The following is a 23,081-nucleotide window of genomic DNA, read 5'->3' as shown; positions in this document are numbered from 1 at the left end:
TTCACCTCCATCAAGTCTTTGCTCAGACATCACCTACCCTGACTACCCTATTGAAAATTGTACCCCCGCCCCACTCCTCACCCCTCCTTATCTGTTCTGCTTGTCCTTTGTTCCATGTCGTGTGTCACCTTCGAGTATACCATCCTCCTCTATTGAAACACATGCTCCAAGAGATAGGGATCTTGGACTGTCTGGCTCACTGACACATACCAGGGCAATAAATATCTGTTGACATATCTGTTGAGAGAGAGAAAAAAATTGCTGTGTTTTGCACACTGATGGGGCCTGGCTGAGGGAGAAACTAATATTAATGAGTAGCTACTATGTGCCGTGAACATGCTATCCCATGAATCCTCCAAGTGACCCTCCTAACGCAGTGTTATCCCCACTGAAAAATAAAGAAACTGGAGCCCAGAGAAGTTGAGGAAGCTCCCCAAGAACACACACTTCACTAAGTGGTTGAACCAAGCTGAAAACCCACGTGTGGACCCAAAAGTGATTCTCCTTCCACTATATTCCTTTAATGTTCAAAATGTGATTGTAAAGGCACTGCCATGAAAATAGCTCAGAAAAAAAAGTTCCAGTGACATCTTTGGAGACAGAATGGCATATAATGATAGGTCTGTTGCTGTTCTCTTTTTCTATTTTTTCCTCTTTTTATTTTTTTTCCATAGCAGAATCCTTGTATTGAACAAAAGCTTTAGCACAGCTCCAATATATAAAGCAGATAAAGGTAGAGCTGCTCTGGTCCAGCTGGAGATGGGGCCCCCAGTTTGATTTCTCCATACCCACTGTGACCGATCCTGAGACATTCCTGGAGGAACCCTAGGACTCCAAGGAACCCAGCTTGAAAACCACTGAATGGGCCACTGATGTTATTGGGAATGAAAAGCGCCCATTGGTCCTATGGTTGTGTACATCCCAGAGACCAGCTCCACATCCCTCCCCCTTCTCCTGGCGTAGTGAAAGGAGTCCATGATGTGCCCGCTGAGCTCCAAAGCTTCAGGGAAATTGACAGTCTAGATTTCTGGTTGGACACAGTGGAATGAACCTAAGTATGTATGGAGGCTCCCTCCCCAAACCTCCCCTAAATTGCAATCAAGGATTATTTTTTAAGAGTATAAACCCACAAGGACGAAGAAGATGAGTGAGAAGACAATAATAGATGTCAGCAAATTTTTGGAAAATGGAGAGCAGATGGTAACTGACTGGGCAGACAAGGTTGAAGGATCAGGCTCTGCACAGGGAAACCAGTTAAAGTCGAACGGTTCTCACCATAGATGCCCCCCTCCTCTCAGAAAGTATCAGGGATTGGAGGCATCAGATACTGTTGATGACAGGGTTGAGAGGTGCAGGTAAAACTAGGAGGATTAGTTAAAAGTCTGTAAAAGGGGCTGTTAAGTCCCCCAGATATCCTCCCATGGCCCAAAGCAGTCAAATATCTCTCTGCACCCCAGCAAAAGATAAGATTGAAATAGACAGGCTCTGGGCTGGGGGAAACCAGGCAAAGCTGAGGGCATGGCTGAGGTGCTGTACAGAAAACAGGGAGATAAAGTGAAATTCTGCTTACTGAGCAGTGAGACCCCCAGCCAGACTAATCTACCTCACCCACCCCCAACCAGAGATCTGGGGAATCCCTTCCTGGAAACACTGACAATCTCAATAGAAAAGATTCACAGAGAATGACAATCAGGAGTCCCCACGCAAACCTGGTTAGATCACCCTAGGGTGAAGTCCCCTGGTAAGTCTTGCCACACACAGGGAAGACTGTCCAGGCTCGAAGTACCAGTTGGGCTTCCCTGGTGGCGCAGTGGTTAAGAAGCCGCCTGCAAATTCAGAGGGCACACAGGTTTGAGCCCTGGTCCAGGAAGATCCCACATGCGGCGGAACAACTAAGCCCGTGCGTCACAACTACCCAGCCAGCGCACCTAGAGCCCGTGCTCCGCAACAAGGGAAGCCACTGCAATGAGAAGCCCGTGCACCACAACGAAGAGTAACCCCGGCTCTCCACAGCTAGAGAAAGCCCGTGCACAGCAACAAAGACTCAATGCAGCCAAAAATAAATAAATAAATTTTTAAAAAAATAATAAGTACCTCTTAACTATGAATGGAGAGTCAACAAGCCAAGCATTTGAGGGGAGCCACTAACAGGAAAGGAACCGAAACCAAACAAACAAAAAAGAAACTTTGAGGAAATAGAGATAATGGTTAATGGCAAAAAGCTCTAGACCCCGGGTTCAAATCCGGCTATACAACTTACTAGCTATGTGACCTTGGACAAGTTACTTAACCTCTCTGAGCCTCAGTTCCATCATCTCTAAAATGAGAATAATATTATTATCTACTCTTCAAGGTTGTTAGGAAGATTGGAATGAGTTAATATTTTTGAAATACTTAGAAAGTGCCTGAATAATATTAGGCACTATGTATGTGTTTGATAAATAAAAAATAAGTGTGGGAAGCAGAAGGAAACATCAAACTATTTTAATTAAAATTCTCAAGAGATAAGAGATACTATGAATAATGCATTCATAAACACCAGCTATTAAAATAGGATGCTATTAAAAAGTAACATTCAAAGAAAAAGTTTTTTTAAAAAATACCTCCTGGAAATTAAAAATATTATTGCAACCATTTTTTTAAACCCACAGAAGCTTTGGAATTTAGGAAATAGCCTGAAAAATAAAACAAAAAGACAAACAGATGGAAGATGGGAGAGAAAAAAATATGAACATGAGAGGATAAATCCAGAAAGTCCAACATCCTACAACTAGGAGTTCTAGAATAACAAAAGTGAGAGAGTGGAGAAGAGGATGTTGCCAAAGAAATAAAATAAGAAAAATTCCCAACTGACCCACATGATTTTCCATATTAAAAGAAATCACTAAGTCCTGTAATAAGTGGCAAAAGAACCAGACCAAGATGCATCCTTGTGAAATTCAGCCTCATAGAGATAAAGAGGAAGTTTTAAAAGGTTCTGGAGAGAAAAAAAACAGTCACATAGCTAGGATCTAGAATCAGAATAGACTTCTCCAGAGGGGTAGTTGAAGCCAGAAGACAATGGCAGAATGCCTTCACATTTGGGGCAGGGACCAAGGGGGTGTGGGAATCTTTCTTGTCTAAGATAGAACTCTATATCCAGCAATGTACAAATGAAGTATGAGGGTAGAATTTGGTTTCAAATATATTCATATATATATATAATATATTCCTATATATACATATATATGATAGCATTTAAGTTCTACTCCCAGCAAATTTCAATTATATGCTACAGTGTTGTCAACTATAGTCACCGTGTTTCACATTAAATCCTCTCACCTTATTGATCTTTTTTTTTAACATCTTTATTGGAGTATAATTGCTTTACAGTGGTGTGTTAGTTTCTGCTGTATAACAAAGTGAATCAGCTATACATATACACGTGTCCCCATATCTCTTCCCTCTTGCGTCTCCCTCCCACCCTCCCTACCCCACCCCTCTAGGTGGACACAAAGCACTGAGCTGATCTCCCTGTGCCATGCAAACTTATTGATCTCATAACTGAAAGTTTGTACACTCTTACTAACCTCTCCATTTCCCCGACTCCCAGTCCTGGCAACCACTTTTCTGCTCTTTCTATGAGTTTTACCTTTTTTTTTTTTTTTTTTTCCATTTCTGCTCTAGGGACAAGCCAAAAAAAACCAAAAAAAGAAAAGGAAAAAAAAGGGAAAACTTACCTTTTTTTTTTTTTTTTTTTTCCATTTCTGCTCTAGGTACAAGCCAAACAAACCAAAAAACAGAAAGGAAAAAAATAGGAAAAACAAAATAGTTTCACCAGGAGGAGATCAAAAACGTTATACACGATAAGGCTGGGGTGTGGGCAATACTCACATAGTCATAATTATGTAAAAGCTGGATACTGACTTAACCAAAATATCATCTAAGCCTATATAGGAGGGTGAAAGGCAAGGGAATATGCTAGGATACTTCATACAAGAAACCTACACCCTTAGCTCCCATGGTAGAAATTCAGTAGGTAATATTTAAAAATTTTAAAAGCCAAGAAATAACTGTCAAGCAATTGATGTCCATGAAAATATGAAAGTCAGTACCAGAAGAAACAGCTCAAACCATTGAGAGTAGTAGCCTCCGAGGAGTGGGACTCGGTGGGTGGGGAGAGGTGGAGCAGTACCATTTGGCTTTTTTAATGATGTACGTGTATCGCTTTGATAAAAATTAAAATTAAATTAAAAAGTGATCCGAAAATTTCCACATAGCTGGAAGGTCTAAGCAGCTCTCAAGGGCAGCACGGTTCCCAGCCCCCATCACAAATGGGACACAGCAAGAGGGATGCGGTTGGTTGCTATGGTTTCCCCAACACCTCTGCTTCCAGGAAAGACTCTTGTCCTAGTGCCTGGTACCGAGGACCTCCCCAGAGGGAGAAGTGCCGGCTCTGGACTGAATTCTGCGAGTCTGGAGCACAGGAACATGCTGTGTGCGGCCGGCTGCGATTCTGAGTTCACTCTCAGAGTGGGTCTTCGTACTGGAGAGGTGGTCTCCGCAGGTGCCAAGGGATCTGGAGAAATGATGCCATAAGTCAGAAGCACGGCCTGGGGCAGGCATCCATTAATTCGCCAGAAGAAGCCTGACTTCTGTCATTCTGAGAAGACCTGCTTAATGCACATGCTAAGTGCTGTGCAGAAAATATACGTGCTTCAGTTAAAACTCCCGGCCCGGTAGGCAGTGGTCTGAGGGGACCAGCTAGGAGGTGGATGAAACAGACCCACCTCAGAGCTCACGTCTTCCTATCCAATAAATTGCCAAGAGCACCTACTATGTGCCAGGCACTCAGGGATACAGATGTAAGGCCCAGTCCAGGTTTTCTAAGTGTTCACGATCTAGGAACCATCTCGAGGCCTCCTTTTATGTGCGAGATGGAAATTCATTGATCCAATAGCTCTCACGTCAAGTGCCTTAAGGAATGGCAGGCATTTGCAGTCTGCTTGGGAGACATGTAAACAATTATATGTCATCAAGCGCTATGAAGGATAGAGGAAAGCTGGGGTGCAAAGGAGGGGATAATCAGTTCTGGAAGGGAGGAAAAAGGGACAGGCCCAGGTGTCCTGGGGTGGCTGGATCCAAGGGTGAGACCTCGGGCTGGAGAGGTAGGCAGAGGCCAGATAACCACAGGCCTGGTATGCTCTGTTCCGGCAGAGATGTTCTCCTGTGCGTCCGGCCACCCCAAGTGTGGTCCTCCCACCGGCAGCATTGGCATCCCCTGGGAGCTCATCAGAAATGCAAAGCCTCAGACTCCACACACCGAATCTGCCTGGTAACAGGATCCCCAGTGACTCACATTCAAGTATGAGAAGCTCTGATCTAGACTACTGTTTCCCACCCTTTGGAAATACGAGGATGCCTTTTTAAGATCAAAATATTTCTCAGACATCACTCCCACATGAATGCTCTCATGCTTTTTACATTTCTTTATTGAAAAAATATTCGATATCAGGAAGTTGCTGTGAATTCAGTAACGCGTTGAATGACTTTGAATTCCATAGACACATCACGATCTACACACAGGATCTGTTCAGCAATCTGGTTATACCTAAGCTCTGCTGTCAGTGTGTGTCAACAATTTTTATCAACAGAATCTTAATCATCCACCAACTTCCCCTGTAGTTTCGGAGACATGGCACTTTCTCCTGCACGTCGCTTGCCCACCCAGACTTATCAGCTCTCTTAGCAAGTAATTTATAATCTCTGAGCCGGAATGAACTAGGGAAACTCATTATTTAAAGGATCCTTGGAATAGATCTTTGTGTAATGAGCCTAGACCCAACTCCACACTCAGCGCCTTCACTGATGTATGTTTTGTAAACGTTTTGTTTCATAGAAGTGCGTTTAGTGTGACCACACTTCTCTGTTGCATAACCAAGACCTAACGTTAACTGTCTCCTTTGCCAACATGGGCACATTACTCTCCAGTATAGAAGGCACATCGCCTGCATACTGTCCTTTGATCCTCACACACTCTTGTGATGTAGACAGGGCACTGCTAATCATCGAACAGATGAACCCGCTTAACAGATGTGGTAAAGCAAGTCTCCAAGATGCTGAGTGACTTGCCTACCATCTCATGTTTAAGTCCTGGAACTAGGGCTTGATTCCATAGCTTCTGATTTGGTCCTTGGTTCTTTCTACCAAGAGCAAGTGTTCCTTAACAATGAAGAAAAAGAAAAGGAAGAAAAAGGTTGCTTTGGATAACACTCAGTTCAACAGAGGGTAACAGGTTATAGGGTCTTTAAAATGCTAGTGTGTTTGAGGCTCTGCCAGAGGGGGCTGGGATTTGCAGCCTTCACCCAACTTTTGTGGCCGTTTGATAACATCTCCTGGGTCATGAGCCGTTGGTGAGAACACTTTGCTACCTCAGGCTGTGGCCCTGAACACACATAATTGCAGCCCATCCAGCAGGGGACACAGCATTGATCTTTCTTCCTCCAGAAGCCCAGCTCACCTCAAAATGTCACCCAGGAGCAATAAAGCGTGAGGGTTGCCATCTCCGTGCTGGGTTCGGATTTCCTCACTAGGATGCTGCTTAACTGGGCCTGTCTGTGAGGAGCAGTGCAGAGAGGGAGGACAAGAGATGCCTCGTCCATTTCTAGCTAGGCAGCGATTTGTGGATTCTTCGTGCTGTCTTTAGAAAAATCAGCCTTTTCTGACTTGATGTAAGTGCTGAACGGCCACGTCTAATTTTTTTAATCTGTTTTTCAGGAAATTAGAATGAGATGCAGTGAGGTTGGAGACTTGTGCGTGATCCCCAGCTCGTAGAATTTGAGAGCTAAAAGTAACCTGAGAGATCAGCCATCCTTTGCAAGGCTCAGAGAGGCAATGTAACTTGCCTGAGGTCACACAGCTATTAAGGGATAGGGCTGGGAGTCAAACCCAGCTCTCTGTGATCTCAGAGCCAATGTTTTCTTTCATATACTTCCCTGTTCTTCTTTCCAGGGCCCCACCTTGGGCCTCCTTGGTTTCATGCCACGGATTTCTCTGTGCAAGCCAGGGGAGCATGAGGGACCAAGATGGCAGCTCTCAAGGACCACCCAAACTGCATTTGTAGTCAGCCTGGTAGAAATCCCAGGGCTCTCAAGGGCTAGGACCGTGTCCCTGTCATTGTCACTGTCAGACATTCAGTGAGCTTCCCCTTGATCTCTGAGATGAGAGAACACAGGTTTCATCCATTACCATGTTCAAACCCATTCTGCATATTTTGCAGAAAAATGAGGCTCCGAGAGATGAAATAACTTGCCAAAGGTCACAGGGCTGGAAGTGACCTCACCCTGCCTGACCCCAGAGCCCCAAGCGTCTAACCAACTGTCCTAGGCGCTCTCTGGTTCTGACCCCCAGAGTACAAGGGGCCTGCACGTCCACTGACTCAGAATGCCTGGTTCGCTCCATTGAGAAAGGGGTGCTCCGTCTCTGGGCATAAGCCCCGCCCACCCTGGCCCCAGTGTGAGAGGTGGGAGCCCCCGGAACTCCATAAGCCATGCGGGGCAATTGGCTCTCCTGGGGGGAGGGGGGCAGAGGGTCCCGGGCCCCTCCGCACAGAAGCCTGGGCAGGCCACGTACATCCCTGAGCGCGCCTCGGCTAGTGAGGCCTTCAGAGATGAAGACGCACTGGGGTCGGCTCTGCTGGGGAAGCTTAGCATGAAAACAAGAAGGCTCCGGTGCTCATATCTTCAGATCCTGGAAGAAGGGGTAGAGCTAGAAACAAGTAAAATCTAAAAGCAGTCAGTTGTCAACTCAGTGCAAGGATGAACTCTGGAAACCAAGGGCTACCCTTGCAGGTAGTGAGGTCTCCGTTCCCAAGAGGCTCCACCCAACGGCTGCCCTTCCATGGATGGTGAGGCAGCGAGGCCTCCTACAGCCTCTCAGAGGTAAGGTAGTACATGCCCTCGGGAGACTCTACCATCAGGACCCAAGCAAGAAATCAACAGCACCCGCAGACGGGGTAAACCAAGGAACGATTAATGAAGGGCTAGTCACAAAGGTGCGGGCAAGGCTTAGGGAAGGCAGTACTGATGGGGTATCCTGAGCCTGGTAGCAGAGAGAGCCATTGCCGTGCCTGGGAAAGGGAGAAAGAGCCCATATCAGAATGGAGCGCGCCCTCCAGGCCCCGAACCAGAGTTGTGCCCTTCCAAGGAGGCACGCAGCTAACGCACAGGGACCCAGCAAATAGAATTGAGAGACTGAATATCCCAGCCTGACTCTCCCCTCTCCCCCAGTTTCCTACCTGGGCCCACCATTGGCTGAAGCCAACCAGGAGGGCAAGGGAGCCCAACAGCACACTTTATTATACAAATGCAGCTCCCAGGGCAGAGAGAAGAGCGGAGAGGATGGGTAGGGGACAAACAGAGCCATCCTGCACTGAGACGCATCTCGCCATATGGCTGGCCTCCCTCCCACCCTCTCCTCTCAAGCTAGCTATCACAGCCACTGTTACAAAGACGGTGTCCTCCAACCCAAGATTGCTTTGTACCAGCACATCCCTGCCTTAGCCTAGAAAATTCCTCCAGATTTTCAGAGACGCTTCTTTGCCTCCTCTTCAGTGTTTATTGCCTCTGCGTGCTTCCTGTAATTTGCAAAGATTAAAAATGTAAGCTTTTATTGTGATGTACTTTCCCTGCCCCATTATGCATTCTGCCCGTGGCTCCCCCGACCCGCCCCCCGCCCCCCCCCCCGGCCCAGTAGAGCTTCCCAATCCTTTCTGCAGGCACAGAAAATTCTCCACAGGTAGACTTCATCTGGTGCCGGCCGTGGCCCTGCTCCTAAAAAGGAGACTCTGGCTTCTGCAGGTTGAAGTCTCTTTACCACCCTCCTCCTGATTCAACATCGTCTTACATGTTACGCCGTCAGGGTTTCAGCTTGGTCCCAATTAACAAGGGCTCCTAACGCTGTGTGTGTGTAGTAACCTCCCCGTTCTCTGTGCTCTCTCTCTGGGGCTTTGAATCCTAGTGTTTGTGATATGTAAACAAATCCTTCACTGCACTGGGGGCCTGCACTCTTTGAAGCAACTCAGTGTTGAATCTTTTGGTGGTGAGAGGAATAGGAAGATGTGAACAATTCTGTCCAGCACCAACGGGGGTTATCATCAGGGCTGGCTTCCTGGTTGTGTGACCACTGCAGTCACACAGGCTCAGGAGGGTCACCACTCTTGGTTTAATGCTTTACCCCGGCTGCCTTGAGTTTCTCAATGAATTTTTAACGAGGTGCCCCACATTTTCAGTTCGAACCCAAACATTGTATGGGTGGTCCGAGTTCTTGTTCTCGTTATCGTTGCTGCTGTTGCTGTTGTTTTGTGTGCAGCCCAGCTCTAAGGTTTCTTAAGCTCGCTTATATCGCAGGCACACAGCTTCATGAGCTCTGGAAAACACGTTTTGGCATCTCTCCTCACCCACCCCCTGCAGCTCACTGAACGTGCTTTTCATTCATCCAAGCATGGGCATCCCTGTATCCCAATATCACTGTGTGTTCACTTCTCCCCCCTCAAAGCCTGTTCTTTGGGCTCCTTGGCCTCTCCTCAACCCCTCTCTTGGGCGGACCTTAGAACACACAGCCACCGAAAGCTGGCCACTCAGCCTTCTTCATCTCCCCCCTCCTCCCTCTCCCTCAGCCCCCTCCCTGATGTACCTGTGAGCCAAGCCCCAGGCTGGGCAATGGGCACCGCACTGAGCAAGAAGCACTCTCCTCTCTTGAGGCATCGCCATCCATGGGAGAGATAGACACAAAACAACCACAGGCACGCAGGGATGTAGGGGCAAGAGTTTGGATGGAGCGATCCGGGTAAAGAGATGCCGGAAGACTTGACTCTGCTGGAGGAAAGGGGGAGGTGTTCGTGGGTTTCATGGGATTCTCTCCTGCTCCACAAAGATGTGTATGAAAGGATTCCTGGCTGAGGCTCTCTTTTGCCTAAACCTCATGTCAGCCACTGGATTCCTCGTCTAGACTGTGAGAGCCCTGCCTCTTCTTCTTCTGGTCCCTGTCTGCCTACTCAACCTTGGCCTGTGCCCCGGACCTTGGATTTCTCACCCAGCTCTGGACGCCTCCCCCTGCCTCGATCACTGGCCCCCAGGCTGACCTGGGTCCTGCACATTCACGTGCCTGGCTCCAGCCCTTCCCTCCTCCTCACCTTTCTCTTCTGTGCCAGCTTTAGAGCGTGTCCCCAAACTCTCCCTACGCTATGGCCCTGGTGCTGACACACTCCCCCTCCTTGACCTCTGACCTCCATCCACCACCCCCCCCCCCGCATCTTCCCTGATTTCTGCATTTACCCATCCTCTCCCTATTCTCTAGTTTCAGAATACTCCTTGATGTGGATTCTAGATTGGCCTTGCCCATTAATAAGTGAGTAAAGGTTGGAGTCACAAATCTCTCACTCGTTCATGCAACAGGCGTTCCCTGGGTGCCTGCAAGATGCCCAGCCGTGTGCAGGGCCTTTGAGATCCAGAGAGAAAGCCCTGAACTTGGCCTCACGATGCTCAGCCCTGTGGAAAAGACAGTGAGATAAAGGATTATGACGTGGTGTGGCAGAGGCTTTACCAGGCGTATGTGAAGGATACAACCAAGCTGGAGAAGGAGTGGCTCTGGCTGGGGCTGGGGACTGAATCTTCAGTGATGAGAAGGGAGGCGGTCAGGTGGACCAAGTACCAGACATTCCGGGCAGAAGGAGATGCATGTGCCTCCATGTAGAGCAGGGATCAGTAACGACCAATCTGGTGGCCCTGGTGGGTTGGAACACATAGTGCCACGAAGCAGAGGGCTGCCCAGAGCAAGGCTGGAACGGGGGCAGGTGAAGGAGATTGGGCTCCTTATAAGTGACTCAGATTTGCATTTTGGAAAACTCATGCTTCAGGCTGTTTGCAAAGAATAAGAGAAGGAGACCCAGGAAAGCCTGAAAGATCGCGTGGGTGCACTTCCCGCCAATTACGAGCACCAACATATAGGATGAGCCAGGCTCTGCCATCCCATCCCCCTCTGCTGTCCCTCCCCCCTCACTGCCGAGGGCGGTTTCTCCTGCCAAAGAACAAAAGGGGAGAAGCTTCTCTTCTAGTGGCCCATCTCCTGCAGCTCTAAGGGGCTTACAGGAAAGCCCTGTATTTTTGTTTCAACTGCTGTATCATCGTGTTTTCCTTCTCCTGATCTCCTCGCCTCAGCTCATGGCCCAGCAGAGAAGTTAGTAAATAAAGAGAATAGGTGCTTAACTCACTTCATAATCCCATTCTATAGTTTTGGAGATTGAAGCAAAAAGTTGGTTGGCCTAGCTGACCTGAATCCGTTTCTGATTGCTACTCTAACAGATTGCCACAACCTTAGAGGCATCAAACGACACGAATGTATTATCTTACAGCTCTGGAAGCCAGAAGTCAAAAATTTATTTTAAGGTGTCAGCAGCGCTGCATTCCTTCTAGAGGCTCTAGGGGAAATCCATTCCCTCGCCTTTTCCAGCTTCTGGAAGCTGCCTGCATCCCTGGGCTTATGGATCCTTCCTTCCTCCATCTCCGAAGCCAGCAGCATAGATTTTTTTCCACATCTCTCTGACTCTGATCCTCCTGCTTCCCTCTTGTAAGGACCCTTGTGATCACGTTGGGCTACCTGGATGACCAAGGACAAGCTCCCCACCTCAAAATCCTTAGTTATATCTGCAGCATCCCCTTCACCAATGTAAAGTAACATAGCCACAGTTTCCAGGGATGAGGATGTACACATCTCTGGGGGGCCATGATTCTGCCTTACCGTGGGGCCTTTCCAGCATCCTTTTGAGCTTCTCAGTCCCAGGACTCCATGAGCATCTGTTATCATTGACCCATGGCTCTGTCCATCTTTGTTCTTTCAGAGGAAACGACGTTTGAAGCAGGCGTGAAGGTTCAGATCCACAGTCAGTCTGAGCCGCCTTTCATCCAAGAGCTAGGCTTTGGGGTGGCACCAGGGTTCCAGACTTTCGTGGCCACACAGGAGCAGAGGGTAAGTGCCCAGGGCTCTCTGGATCAGTGGTCCTTGGCCTCTCCCAGCCACCCGCCGCGTGAGGAGGAGAAATGGGATATTCCCACTCCTGCAAGGTTCTGAATCCACCCAGGAGGCTGGAGCAGGGCTGGGCTCAGTAAAGAGACTCACCCTGAAATTGGAGAACTGTATCAGGCTAACCTCTGTAATCCAATTCTCCTGTACCGCCTGTCGGTTTCTGCAATTGGGCATGAGGGAAACGCAGCTTATTTGCTTTTTCACTCAACTGGTTGGGGGTATTTTTCCCGAAACATTCTGGGAAAAAAAATCCTTGTGGGGGTGGGGTGGGAGTCCAGTGGATGCTGAGGGAAATTGCTTATCAGCGTTTGGTGTGTTTCATCACTGCGTTAATACAAAGCCAAGTGGCCTGCAAAAAAGGAACAGGGATGGAGCGTCACTCTCTTGTAACAGAGTTTAAGTGGAGGGAAGCCTCTTCATGGGTTCCTGTCTGCTCTCTGATTTAGCACCAGGGGAGGGACCCTCCCAGCCAGCCAGGACTTCTACATCAACTCTGTGCGTCCATGGAGTGAGGACTGGTACAGATGTGACGTGGCTTACACACCTCAGAAGGGAGACCTTTGTAAATTCTCAGTGGGGAGGAAGCCTCAGAACAGGACTGCAGAGAGACATGGGCATGCTTTTTTTCCCTTATCTCCTGGTTTGCCTAGAATAAAAGCTGGAGAGCCTATGACTCTGAGGGAGTCCTAAACCAGGTCACCCAAGACAATGTGCCCTGGGAGGCCTGGAGCAAAGAATGAGGTGAATGAGTGACAGGGAGCCCAGCTCTAGGGTATGAGGAAAGGAGAATCCGGAGAACGGGAGAAGCAGTCAACAAAGAGATACACACGTAACTTAGGAGCTCCGCTTGTTTTGAAAATTGGGCCCAAATCATCTTTCATCCAGTACTGATCACAGTTCCTTAGCCATTTCATAAAGCGATCTTCTGTATTGGAAACTGGTTTTAACTCTCTAAGTGAGAAAACATTGATGGCGCCGGCCTCATGAACAATTCCCCGTACTTAATGCCTGGGCAGTTGCTAAAGATCAAGATCAGCCTCCACTGCAACATGTAGCAGGTGGGATGGTGGCTCTGAGACTGGGGTAGAGAAGGCTGGGAGGTTGGCCCGGCAACTAAGGGGCTCAGAGATAGAGGCAGGCAGTGGAGGCAGAAGTGGAGTATTCAAGAGTGTGCAAGGGGGGAGCCTGGTGGAACGACCAGAAAACTTCATCCTAGAGGACAAAGAGGGAGGGCATGAAGGAGACAGCACAGAGCCAAGTTCAAGGCTGGGGATTTAAGTCAGGAAGCGTGAACGCAGACTAGCAGGTCAAGGTGTGCAGAGAGCCCGGAGCCCAAGCTATTAGCCTGGGTGTTTTAGCAAGCCTTCCTTCGAGTACTGTCAGATAAACAAAGCAGCAAGGACAGATTTAATCGGCAATACACTACTGCAGTAGGGAAGAGGGTTCAGCCTGGACTGAACTCAACTTCAATTTGTGCAGAAGGCACCTGGCATTTTAAAGGGAAAATGAGGGGAAGGGGTGGGGGGATAGAGGATGCCTGAGCAGAGTCAGGGAAATGAAACGTTACAAAAAGCCGGAAGTTAGGGGGGTGGGGGGTCAGTGCATGTGGAACCCATCCAAGTTTGCTAATAGGACCCCATCATAGTTAGGCTTCTCTCCTCCTGCAGAGACAGGGAGACAGGGGCCCTACCTTTTGGTCTTGGCAGGAACAAACAAAGAGTAAATTCTTTTCGCAGAGTCTCGAGTTCTTAGGCGGGGACTTTAGGGGGGTTAGGGACATCCCAGGGATTTGGCTTTGAGCTGTGAGAAACTATGTCAGTGTAAAAATGTGTTGAAGACACAGTCATTTTTGTAAAGAGCTTTAGTTGAATGTTTCAAAACCACGAAATATTCTTGAGCTCCCTGGAGAATCCAGAATAAATATTACCTGGAGTTTTGCCCTCTATTTGTCTCCTCCTCCTGGGCTTGTGTGGCCTAAGTCGTATTACGCTACCCTGAACAGCATACTTCGTCCAAGTGCAATAATACAAGCTGCATTTTTTTTGGATTTCTGCTGGCCTTTTTTATTTCCTTTATACAAATGTGATTTTTCAGAAGTCGATTGTTAACACTATTCTAGTTCTGTTCTTCATCTAAGCTATCCATTTCAATGAAAATGAAGTGCTAATGATAAGCAAGAAAGAAAGAAGAAAGGAAGGAAGGGAGGGCGGGAGGGAGGGAGGGAGGAAGGGAGGGAGGGAGGAAGGGAGGGAGGAAGGGAGGGAGGAAGGAAGGAAGGGAGGAAGGGAGGAAGGAAGGAAGGAAGGGAGAAAAGGAAAGAAAGAAGGAAACTATGTTAGTGTTTGTCCAAGTCTTTGTAGGCCAAGGTTGAGGCCTCATGGAGAAGAGGGCACAGAGGAGCCTGCCTAGTCCTCCCTTTTGTGTGTGATGTGAGTCAATCTACCTCCCTTCGAAGAACCAGGCATGGGTTAGACTAATAAGTGTGTCCATGAATTCTTTGACTATCTAATGGTGAATTTGGGGCTAGTTTTCCAATGCAAATCTGATTTTGTGGTTTGTTGAAAGGAACCACCACTCTGATCCTGCATGGCTTACCTGTACTGACACCTCTCTGGTGTCCACATTGCTATTACCATGCAGAGGAAGTGAACAGCCTTGCTTGAAACCCACAGGGTAACTCCATCTCCCCGCTAGCGAAGGTTGGAAAGAAGGAAGCTCTCTGCAGGCTGCTGTGTCATTGGCTTGAGAGATGTGCTCTGTCCTCCCCACTCCGCACTGACCCCCCCTTACTGACACCAGAGAAATTTCTGGGCCTGGTGGGAATCTGGAGCTGATAACTTCTCAGAACCCTTAAGTCTCTTTCTCTTCCCAACATGAAACAGAGGGACTCCTCGTGGCGATCAGGGACAGAACATATTCCCAGCTTCAGAGGACAAATTCTTTGTTGGCTTTGAAGTATATTTTCAGAAAATCAGCCTCATTCATATTAGCATTGCTATGGTTATTATAAGTAATAATAAGATACTTGGTTAAACATTTTACAGTCTTCAAAGCATTTCCACACCATCTCATTTCATCATTTCATTCATATTAATAGAGAAATACAAAGACACATCCTGGAGCTAAATCTAATAATACATTATGTTTACATGTATATGAAAGAGCATATTCATAGGAAATAAGACTGGAAGGAAATAAGGCAAAATACCCACAGTGGGGGAATTCTAAATGATTTGTTTTCTTGTCTGGGTTTGCCACATATCTTATAATGCGGCTTTGTTTTATTTACTTGTTGAGCAAATATTTGTTGAACACCTACTATGGGTGAAGCAATAGGAATACTGTGGTGAGCAAAACAGACCCAGTGTCTGTCCTCAGAGAACCTACGTGTTAGTGGTTTCTTTCACATAGGAAAAATAACCGTTAAATAACCTTAAGGCAAGTATAATTTAGGGATTGGCCCCCACTGGTATATTCTCAACTCTGCCATTAGTACTAACCTATCCAACTGACCCTGGTTCTCAAACATGGATTCTAAGATGCATATTTTTTTCACATTTTAACATTTCTGAAATTGGGGCTTGTTGCACGTCCGTTACAACTGGCGATGCTTTTTCTTTCTTGATGGCACATAAACTCACGGTGGTCTGACAACCTATAGCGGCTACACAGTTCCCACTCCAGGATTCTGCTGCTTCAGCTCAAAGCTCAAGGGAATCTTGAAAGAATGCCAGAGATGACAAGACTATTTGGAGGGCAGAAGGTCCTTTCCTAGAAACTTGGTGTGAATCACGCTAGGGAAATTGACTCCCGAGTGAAAGCCTGAGCGGAACTGGTAACTTACAGGACTCCTGCCATGAATCCCTTTGTAAACGGGAAAGTCCTTTTGCCTGGTAAAGTCATCCCACCCGTGCAAAATTACACATGCACTTCTCTCAATATTTTTTACTTTATTTGTCATCCAAAAGAACACACCATTGGGCTGTAACCCCCGTTGCAGAGCACAGGCTCCGGACGCGCAGGCTCAGCGGCCATGGCTCACGGGCCCAGCCGCTCCGCGGCATGTGGGATCTTCCCGGACCGGGGCACGAACCCGCGTCCCCTGCATTGGCAGGCGGACTCTCAACCACTGCGCCACCAGGGAAGCCCCAAAGATTGCTTTTTTATGTCTGTATTTGCCCTAAACCCAAATAAGCCAAGGTATGCCCCTGCCTTCCTTGGACAATCTGAGAAGTGCCCCCCTGGCTCAGCTGCTGTAGGAGCCCCTGCACCATCCCAGGACCCCCACCAGCATAGACAGGCGGTGGGATAACACGCTGAGGGCAGAAACGGAACACGGAAGGAGAGAACAGTCCCTTCTACCTGAGCGCACATTCCCCACCAGGCATTAAGCTGCAGAGACACTTGACCTGCATTATTTCATTTATTCCCCACAACAACCCCAAAAGGGAGATATTGTTATGCCATGTTCCAGATGACAAGACTGCACAGCCAAGTCACTTGCTTCAGGTCGCCGAGCTAAGGGAACTGCAGGACTCAGCTTTGAGCACAGATCTATCTGGGGAGAGAAAACCAGACAGGGAGCCCACAGGCCTGGATTCTAGTCCTGGCTGTGCCATGAGAACTTGGACAGGTTGCCTCCGTCCCTGGGCCTCAGTGTTCCCATCCATAGAATGGAAGGGCTGGGTTAGATGACCTCGAAGGACCTCCAGCGTAGGCAGCCTGGGGGTCACTCAAGCACGCAGGAACCACCTGGAAGTTTGGGCGATAGCAGTTTTGCACCTGCTCTGCCACGTGCAGACTCCCTCCTTCATGCCAGCTGGCGTGGGGTGCTGTTAAGGTCCATGGTGGCAAGGACATGTGAGATAAACCGCCCTTCCCTGGTCTGAGAGGCAGAACCTGGGTTCCTACTAGTGAGAAGCAGGGGTTGGGGTATGTAACCACCCTAAAACTTTAGAAGAGAGGCTCTGGCCGTGCTCCTTGGTCGTGCCCCTTCCCCAGGCCACACACATGGCGGCCACATGGCTGCCCTACTTAAAACCCTTAAATTCCTGGGCTTCCTGTAACTTGCAAAAGCCCAACCCCTTAGAATGGCGTCCGAGGTCCCGTTCAGCCTGGCCCCTGCCCACCTCTCCAGCCTCATCAACTGTCCGTGGTTGACCAACCTGTGCCCTGCATCCCAGTGTCGGAGAACCATGCACCAAATACACCATGCTCTCTGCTGGCAAAGGCCTAGTCCTATTTCTAGCTACTGCTCAAAGAGCACAGTCTCTAAGAAGACCTGCCCCGTCCTGTCCTGCCACCCCCCAAGGAGCAGCTAGTCGCTCCATATAACACCTTATACATTCATTTATTCCTTCAGCAAATATTCACTGAGCACCTACTTTGCTGGGAAGATGAAGATGAGGGAGACCTGGTCCCGCCTTGGAGCGCTCACAGAATCAAGCAGGTTTCTCAGCAATTTTATCCCGCTCCTAAGAGATATAAAACTCTCCTTGCAGAATTTACCTCCCCTCGTGCATCCCTGCCCCTACTCCTGCCTCTTACGAACTGTCTTCCTTAGCCTCCATCAGCCCTTGGCTCACTTAGGCTGGGAGCTCCCTGAGAGCAAGGATGGTGTCTCTCGGATTCTCTGTCCCCCGTGCCTTGCTTAGATATGAGCTCAGTAAATGTGCAGGATTGAAAGAATGAATTATACACGAACACTCACATCTGCACTCTGGGCCCAAAGAGCGCTCAGATGCTGCGCTCCAGTGCTCTCCCTGCCTCCCCCCTCCCCCGCCTGCCAAAACTCCCATTAAAATCTGCCCTGGGGGCCCTCCTTCTCCCTGAGGCTGTGGAGCCAGCCTGTGATGGATGATGGTATCTGTATCATTTCTGGCTGCACACTTAGAGATCCTAATCAAAGCAAAAGCTCATGAAAGAGGTCAGGGCTGGAGACAGAGATCTGGAAGCCATCTGTGTGCACGAGAGTGGATGGAACAGATGGGAAGGTCCCCACCGAACTCTGGACCATGGGGGAGAATTAAATGAGTGAGCGAACATATGTGGAAGAGAAAATCTGGGACATTCATGTGGTAAGAGCACAACATCTTCAACGTTGACGTCACCAGTCAGACTCTTTGCCCCTAACCGAAGGCAATTGCTAACCCTGATGGGACTTCCAGTCATGATTTGATATAAGAAAATTTTCATCATCTCCCACTTCCTCCTCAAAGAGCCTGGCAGTGAGTCTTGTTTTCTAAATGTTTATCCAATGTGTCCATCAAATCTTTATTCAACTGCCCCGCCCATACTTCTTGGTGGGACTGAGAATGAATCTGCAGACCCTGGGTGGTCGGTTGGCCACCAGCCTCATTGCTCAGAAAGTTTTCGGGGAAACATGGCCCTGCGTTTATATTCGAGGGTCTCGGAAATGCCTTGTGGAACCAGAGTTGCTCATCACTGCCCAGATATACCCCGTTCTCACCAAGAAGCCCTTCTACTACCAGTCTGGAGCCATTGGGAATGAGAAGGGTCCCAATTCCACAACCTGGACTGTGTGTTGGTTCCTCACTTGGGCTGTATCCAGAGTACCATGAGAATGCCCACGGTCACACCACACCCTGCATCAAGCAGCTGCTCTCTAGCCTCTTTGGGGCTGTAGATACACAAGGCAAACACAAATGTCTGGGTCCCGCCGGCCCCAGTTAGGTCACGGGCAGGCTGTGTGGGCACAGTCGGCTCCTACAGAAGCCTAAACCTTTACCATCAGCGTTGTTCGGCCGCGTCTCCAACATTTGGAGGGAATCCCACCGTGGCTCACGACGAGAAACAGTATCCCCCCCTCTACCCCCAAATGAAAAAGGCCCAGGTGTTGGGTGGGGTGCCCCCAAATGCTTTTGACAGCGCTCCTCTCAAGCTTCCAAATACAACTTCCAAAGGGCCTTTCAAAAGAGAAGACTCGGGCTTCCCTGGTGGTGCAGTGACTGAGAGTCCACTTGCCGATGCAGGGGACACGGGTTCGTGCCCCGGTCCGGGAGGATCCCACATGCCGCGGAGCGGCTGGGCCCGTGAGCCATGGCCGCTGAGCCTGCGCGTCCGGAGCCTGTGCTCCGCAACGGGAGAGGCCACAGCAGTGAGAGGCCCGCGTACCACAAAAAAAAAAAAAAAAAAAAAAAAAAGAGAAGACTCATTTGTCAATCTGACAGCTAGATCCATGGTCCTTAATATGCTTCACGGGCCCCGTTAAAAATGGAGGCTTGCCCAGTTGCGTTTTTCAAGGCAGGGGAGAGAATTCGTGCCACATGCCTTCAGCAACTTCCAAACTGTCAAAGCTGGAGCCGCACAAACATGGTAGCATCCAGTTCTGCTCCAGAAAGCGCTGGGGAGGCACCAGAAGGCAGGATAGCCTGCTGTGTGGCCATCCCTCCATGCTCAACAGGGAATAGTGTTTCCCGTACAGAGATGAAAATAAGAATCAATTAAGCATCTACTGGCTTAGCTACTTCCTCACTTGTAGCCACTCCTCCTCGAAGGGAGAAATATCTTCAGATCCCCAGATGGTTTTGCCAAGAGTCAGGTTGTCACCTTTTTTTCCTACACAATGAGAGTTTGTTTTTGTCAAGGTGGAGGTGATGACAGGGCGTAGAGGAGGAAGGAAAAGGGTCCTTAAAAGAAGTGTTGCTTGGCTAGGTTGAGCAAATGTGCTCAGCTCTGTTGGGGGAAATCTCAAAGTAAATAAAACATGCTTAAGATACGGGGATGTATGTATATGTATAGCTAATTCACTTTGTTATAAAACAGAAAATGACACACCATTGTAAAGCAATTATACAATAAATTGTAAATATGTCAAAAATATATATATAAATATGTTTTAAAAAAAACGCTTAAGTCTTAGAAAGAGGTAAAAATCACTCTATTTTGCCTACTGTCTGCCTTGCAGCCTCTCCTCCTCCTTCCTTTCCCTAAAAGAGTCTCCAAAGAGTTGTCTAGACTTGCTTCTCTCTACCTCCTCACCTCCCTTTCACTTCCCGGCCCACCTCTAGCATCCCACGGAAACTCTTTGTCATCAAGGTGGCCCATGAAATCTTTGTGGCCAAACCCAATCTTTGTCCCTAAGGACACTCCTCACTTCATCCCACCTGGTTTCCCAGCAGCATGTGGACTGTTGGCCACGCCCTCCCTGAGACCCTCTTCTCCCCACTCTGGTCTGCTTTTCTTCTCACCTCTCTGCCTGCTCCTCCTGAGGCATCTTCATAAGCAGTTCCTTCTCTGTTCACCCCTGAGATGATGGGCGTCCCAGGATGCTGGTTTTCGCTTGTCCCATTCTGCAATTTCCTTGAATGAGCTCACCCTTTACCATGACTTCCAAAGCACTACCCCCGGCCCAGATCTCTTTCCTGACCCCCAAGCCAGGACTCCAGGTACTGCCGAATGCCTCCCCTCGGAGTCCCGTGGGCTTCTCAGATCAAAAATCTAAACTGAACTCATCCTCTTCCCCTGCCCCACACCTCCACCCCAAAACTGCTCCCCCAGCCCCGGTCCCCCAACCCTGTAAATGGCCTGAGTACAAATACGCACTCCCTAGATGGTGACCCTGTGCCTCGTTTCCTCATCTGTAAAATGGGAATGATGATGGTTTCTATCCCAGAGGGAAGGCTAAGTGAGTTAACGCGCGTGCGCAGAACAGTTCTGGCAGCCGGCAAGTGCTCGATAAGTGCTAGCTGTCGCTGTCGCCCACTCCAGACACTACTTTAATTCAGTCCTTCATGATCTCTCTCCTGGGTAAGAACAGCAGCTGCCTGGCTGGTCTCCCTGCCACCCACCTCGTCCCTCTCCAATCCATTCTCTGCATCAACACGAATCTGAGCATCTCCCTCCCTCCCTCATTTCTTCGAGGATAAAGTCCAGGACCCTCTTCACAGCCCTTTCTGTTCTGGCTGCTTCCTACCTTTCAGCAGCATCTTCCTCTACTCCCCCGGCCTCCCACGCAACGCACCAGCTCTCCTAAACTGTGTGCAGTTACTCCCAAGCATCACATGCTCTCTCCTCTCTCTCCCTGCCAGCAACACCCTTCCCACCCTTTCTTCACCTAATCTGTATGAGTCCTTCGAGATTCAGCTCTAATGTTCCCTCATCCAGAAGGCCACCCTGGAGTAGTCTGTGTGAATCTCTGGCATAAAATTTACACATGATAATCATCTGTTTACCTCTCTGTCTCCCTACCAGATTGTGAGCTCTCTGAGGATATGACTCCATCTTATTTCTGTTCTTTGTATTTCAGCATTTTGTATAGTGCCTTGCATATAGAAGATACTTGATAATTATATTGAATGGAATGAATGACTCAATGACTGTATGAAAGAGAAAGAGCCTACTTTATCATCTCACTCTCTTGCTTAAGACCCATTAATGTCTTTCCCAACCTAGAAAATAAAGTCCAAATTCCACATCCTGGCTCTGGCCATCACTTCTCCCAGTGACTAAACCCCACTACTCTCCAGCAGCCCCACTGCTGATACACACACTGCCCCCCGCACGGGCTGTGAGCCTACCAGCCCCGTTCCTTGATCATTTCCTGCTGACTCATTCATTTATTGAGAATCAGCTATGTGCTAGGCACTGTGTTAGGCACGAGGGATACAGTAATGGACAGGACTGACCTGGTTCTTCTCAAGAGCTTACAGTCTAGCAGGAGAGGCGGACAATCGGTCACAGATTAAGAGCTATACGTGTCTGTGTAATAAGCCCCCAGTACGCTGTAAACTTCTTAAGGGAAAATGTTAGGTCTTACAATACTTAAATGGAAAGACGGTTGGACGGAATGTTGTAGAATGATCTCCGAGGGCTAACTTCAATACTTTACAATCCATTTCAGCTATGCTTAGCCTTCAGAGATGATGTAACCGAATCCAACAGTCTTTAACACTAAGAACTGAAAAAAAAAAAAAAAAAAAGTCTTTTTACTGAGTGCGTGGCGAAAAAAAGGGATGAGCCCAAAATGGTACTAACTGCCACGGCAGCTCCAGTCTGGGTCCAAAGTCCAGAACTTTGCGGTACCCACTCTCACCAGCATCCATCAGGGCAGAACTGGTTTCTCCTGGATCCTCTCTGCACCAGCTCTGACATCAGAAGCCAGTTGCTTATCTCTCAGTGGCTTATTTCCTCCTCAGACCCAGCAGAGGAAAGGAGACCTACTGTCTGTTGACTCACCTACTTTTTCTTACTCAGGAGACAAGCTAATAAATCAGAACATTCTTTGGTTGGGTCATGCTAGACCCAGTACCACGTTCTCTTCTGATTCATGAGCACCATCTGAACTCTGAACAGGGTGGCCTTGGTTTCCGATGCCTGTTGTTTTTATATATAGGGAAAAAAAAAAAAAAACACCGTAGAAGACACCTCCTAATGCAGGCTGAAAGCTTTCTCTGGCCAACTGGGAAGGCTAGATAGTCACAAACAAATCTTTTAGAAGTAGCAACCAGAATGAATCTATGAATGAATGAATGTGAACAGTCCTGCTGATGGTCAGCAAGGGCAAGGGCAGGGGAAAGGGGGCCTGGAAAAGACATCTCTTTCCTATTTCTCCCCTCCTCCTTCCTCCTGAAAACAACTGTTGCCCTCCAGGGATGGCGAAGCCCGAGCGTTTGTTTATGTTGTTACAAATGGACTGAACAGCCCCTGTAATCATTCCCCGTGGGCAAGTAAATCATTAGTGCTAATCTGTTAGCTCTAGCCCTAAAATATCTCCAGTTTCCCACCTACTGAGATCTGTCCCCTTTTAGCATTTAAAACATTTTTACAACAGCCATCTGGCTATTAGTTACCTGAATAACCCAAGTTATTTGCATGTCTTGCTCCATCAATGAGAGTATGCTGTCTGAAGGCAAGGACTCTGAGCAACTAGCACAGACCCCAATGCTGTAAATCAATCAATCAATCAATTATTAATTAATTGGAGAATGAATCAATATTGGTTAATGAATTGATTCAAACCCTGTAGCACATCCTGTCATGGAACAAAAAAATCATTCCTG

General features: G+C 48.2%; 1 protein-coding gene across 2 annotated transcripts in view; it reads left to right on the top strand.

Annotated features, from left to right (window-relative positions):
• Window positions 1-23,081, top strand: part of ASIC2 (acid sensing ion channel subunit 2) — a 1,003,339-nt gene that overhangs the window by 932,086 nt on the left and 48,172 nt on the right. For both annotated transcript variants that reach the window (XM_024127785.1, XM_007101977.4), the window contains exon 3: window positions 11,876-12,003. In XM_024127785.1, coding sequence (XP_023983553.1) covers window positions 11,876-12,003 — 128 coding nt within the window. The remainder of the gene's footprint in view (window positions 1-11,875; window positions 12,004-23,081) is intronic.

Source organism: Physeter macrocephalus, chromosome 14 (genome assembly GCF_002837175.3).
Source record: "Physeter macrocephalus isolate SW-GA chromosome 14, ASM283717v5, whole genome shotgun sequence".
Taxonomy (NCBI): domain Eukaryota; kingdom Metazoa; phylum Chordata; class Mammalia; order Artiodactyla; family Physeteridae; genus Physeter; species Physeter macrocephalus.
This window is presented reverse-complemented; position numbering and strand designations above follow the sequence as displayed.